Source organism: Vollenhovia emeryi, unplaced genomic scaffold (genome assembly GCF_000949405.1).
Source record: "Vollenhovia emeryi isolate VEMERY1.0 unplaced genomic scaffold, V.emery_V1.0 DF939262.1, whole genome shotgun sequence".
Lineage (NCBI taxonomy): Eukaryota > Metazoa > Arthropoda > Insecta > Hymenoptera > Formicidae > Vollenhovia > Vollenhovia emeryi.
Window position 1 is genome coordinate 613185 of NW_011967104.1, and position 3740 is coordinate 616924.

At 46.1% G+C, this 3740-nt stretch overlaps 1 protein-coding gene across 5 annotated transcripts in view; it reads right to left on the minus strand.

Moving 5' to 3' along the window:
* LOC105559611 overlaps positions 1-3167 on the minus strand; it is a 221728-nt gene extending 218561 nt beyond the window's left edge. For all 5 annotated transcript variants that reach the window (XM_012008039.1, XM_012008038.1, XM_012008036.1 and 2 more), the window contains exon 1: positions 2203-3167. In XM_012008039.1, the coding sequence (XP_011863429.1) occupies positions 2203-2394 (192 nt within the window). In that variant the 5' untranslated portion in view covers positions 2395-3167. The remainder of the gene's footprint in view (positions 1-2202) is intronic.
* Between the last annotated feature and the right edge of the window lie 573 nt (positions 3168-3740).

Consider the following 3740-nt stretch of genomic DNA (forward strand, 5'->3'; position numbering starts at 1 on the left):
GTTCCCCTACAGGGTTGCGGCATTACTAAGACATTTTGTGAGCATTAGGTCTTGTATTATAAAGATAAAATAAAATAAAATAAAATACTCTCTAAAATTTGTGGAGTGAAAATACTGCCATGGAGTGAAATGTTTACTCCACTGGAGTTAATATTCACTCTGTTGGAGGAAATATTCGCGCCAATAGGGTGAACATTTCACTCCATGGCAATATTTTCACTCCACAAATTTTAGAGAGTAAAATACAATAAGATAAATTAAACAATAATAAAGACTCCAATATTAATAATCAATGTGAGAAAGGGCAATGAGAGTCTAATGTTCCGTAGGATAATAAATAAATATATAAGTTTGTTACATTAAAATACCTTAGAACGCATGTATTAGCTTTGTGTTACATGAGATTAATATCTATAAATTATTTCTAAATTAGGATTTTACATACGAACGAACGTTTCGAGCCCTTTTTTGGGTCATCTTCAGCGTTAAACTACTTGGTTACTTGTTAAAATATTCTTATTCAATATAGTCATTACTGTTAAAATCTGTCCGTGGTTTTTACATTCGTAATAATTACCCTAAGCAGCGCATGGGGGTTGTCTGAGATCATCTATTGACTGTTGTAAGGTTGTAACGCACGAGTAACGAGACTTGTTGGTTATGAACTCTGTGGTAGTAATAGACCGTTGGTCCAGTGTGATACAATACGCCGTGTGTTTTCTCGGACTGGTGTTAGTCTATCGAAACGATATTGAGTTTCATCGTTTCGATATTGTTTTAATATCGTATTTAAATGAGACCGTAATATTGTCGAAATATAAGATTATTAAATGTTTCTAAGAAGATTATAAAGTGTTACGTATACACAAAATAATAAACTTGTTAATTTGAGTATATAAGAGTTGATCCGACATTTTTTTCTGTGCAAACGAAGTACAATCGTCGCGTTGGTCCATTCTTGGATCAACTTTTAGTAACTTCTTCAGTGACGCTTATCCCGACGAAAATACGCACGTTTTTAAATCGAAATTACAAAAACGCAGACTCATTTTTTTCACTCGTGTCAAGACGAAGGCTGTGACAAATTATAGTAATTAAATGAGACCGTAATATTGTCGAAATATAAGATTATTAAATGTTTCTAAGAAGATTATAAAGTGTTACGTATACACAAAATAATAAACTTGTTAATTTGAGTATATAAGAGTTGATCCGACACTTTTTTCTGTGCAAACGAAGTACAATCGTCGCGTTGGTCCTTTCTTGGATCAACTTTTAGTAACTTCTCTAGCGACGCTTATCCCGACGAAAATACGCACGTTTTTAAATTGAAATTACAAAAACGCAGACTCATTTTTGTTACTCGTGTCAAGACAAAGGCTGTGACAAATTATAGTATTTAAATGAGGCCGTAATATTGTTGAAATATAAGATTATTAAATGTTTCTAAGAAGAGTATCGATTGTTGCGTGTACACAAACAACGAACGTGTTAATTTGAGTACATAAGAGTCGACCTGACACGTTTTCTGTGCATCGCTATTTTTAAACGAAGCACAATCGTCGCGTTGGTCCTTTCTCGGACCAACTTTAATTCTCGGACCAACTTTAATAGCGAATTCGGTTGCCTGCACTAGTGCGCACTGAGTGCACGCTAAGACTTGTTTATAGTCAGTTGTTATATTTAACTTTGTCTTAAATGCATGTTCAAAGAGTATTTAGTCAAAAAATGATCCGTGTAAACGTTGTACAGGCCATTTTTCTGGCTAAGAAATATTGCAAGAGGTATGTATTTAAGATGATCTTTAAATTAACTTAACTTCTCTAGCGACGCTTATCTCGACGCGAATACGCACGAAAATGCGCCTTTTCGAATCGAAATCACAAAAGCGCAGACTCATTTCTTTTTACTCGTGCCAAGACGAAGACTGTCGCAAATGACTGTATAGGTACAAAATTCTAACTTGAAAAGTTCTCGCGGGCTGCGCATTAAATGTACTCGTACAAGTACAAAGCCCCGCAAGACAGTCCGTGATGCAAGTCGTGACTAACGTACATGTCACACGCGCGATTTATGTCCACTAATTAAACATTCATTAACCGCTGAATGTACCGACCCCGCCACTCCCGCGTCAAATTCCACGATTACGAGCAAAGGCCGCGGATATCAGCGGGCGCGTTTAAACAAGGCAACTTTACTCACGGTGAGCTGCGTCTTGTCAGGTGCAATCGCCGTGATCTCGACTGGCCTCGGCTCCGGCGGATTCGCTCTGCTGAGAATCGCGGCCGGCATCTTGGCGACGATGGACAGCCTCCTGGTGAGCCGTCTGCCCAATTCCGCGCGTCGACGCAGCCTGACGCGGGGTCCGGTGCCCTTGTAGCTCCCGAATTCCATTGTCGATCCTGCCTTCGTACCTACCTCGCCTACCAGCCGCTCATGCCGTTCACACACGTACGCGCGGCGGCGTCGTCGTAGTCGTAGTATCGTCACAGTCACGTGATTATTCGAGCGAACGATTTCACGTCCTCACCAACGTCCATCTCGAAATGCTCCCGGTGTCACGTCGAACGAACCCCCGATTCACTGGCCCGCGCGAGCCGGCCCAGTGCGCCGAACGTTCCGCTCGGTTACCGCCGCCATTTGCATTTTTCGCCGGTTTCAAATTCGACTCGCGCCACTCGGGCTGCCGGCGACGACGGCGCGTAAGCCGCGAACCCCGGTCGGACAATCACAATCCCGGGCGACAGGCTCGGATCGAGCCGTCGCGGCGCGCCAAACGGACCGGGCACGCGCGCCACGTAAAAACCGACTGGATGCTGGGACAACCGCCGGAGGTACACGACGCACACTCTCGCGCGCGCGCAAGCCTCCCTCGTAGCGAGCGGACCGGCCGCGGCGGAGGGGAGGGGACGAAGATGCGTGAAAAGAGCCGACGCGACGCCGCGCAGCCACACGTTATAGTCCACGTTCGCGCACCTGCGAGCCCATGCAGGCTGTCTCTCCCTCTCTCTCTCTCCGTCTCTCTCGGTCGGGGATTCGAAAATCGTGGCGCGGAAAAGAGAGCTCTCGCCCGACTCCGTTCTCGACCGCCCTGGCGATCGCTCGGCCTGACGCGCTTCGACTGAAATTGAATCGCGGCAGCCTCCTACCAGTCCTACCACGCGCGGTCTGCCGCCGGCCACCACTAACAGCTAACTGCCGGCGCGCCGCGCCGCGCCCCCCCCCCCCGCCTCGTCCTTCGCGGCGCACTTAAAGCCGCTCCGTCGCGAGAAGCCGCGAGCCGTTGGTAAACAAAACAGCGTCGCGCGACGACGCGACCCGGGTTGAAACAAATAAATCAAATAATGTAACGGGCACTCGCGCGCACCGTCTCGGCCGAGCAATGCGTTATTTGTGTATGTCGTGTACAAGGTTACGGAATGCGGCAGCTTCGTGTCGTATGTACGACATCGTACACCTCCAAGCGTTCACGTTTGCGACACTAGCTTAGAAAGATGAAAAATTGTAAGATAAACGTTTAATCCTCCCGATTAGGTTAGGATCGACTTAGTCTCTCGTTCGCCCGCACCGTCCACACTGGCGCTCGATTCTTGATTCATTCAAAAGAGTTCATTCAAAAGAGAAACGTATAGCCGAGGGAAACCTGAGAGCGGCCACTTCACTTGATACCGTTTCGGGGGAGTTTCGCACGGCGTTTTCTAACTCTGCCGATAAAATTTCCACCAGTGCACGTCTGTGCT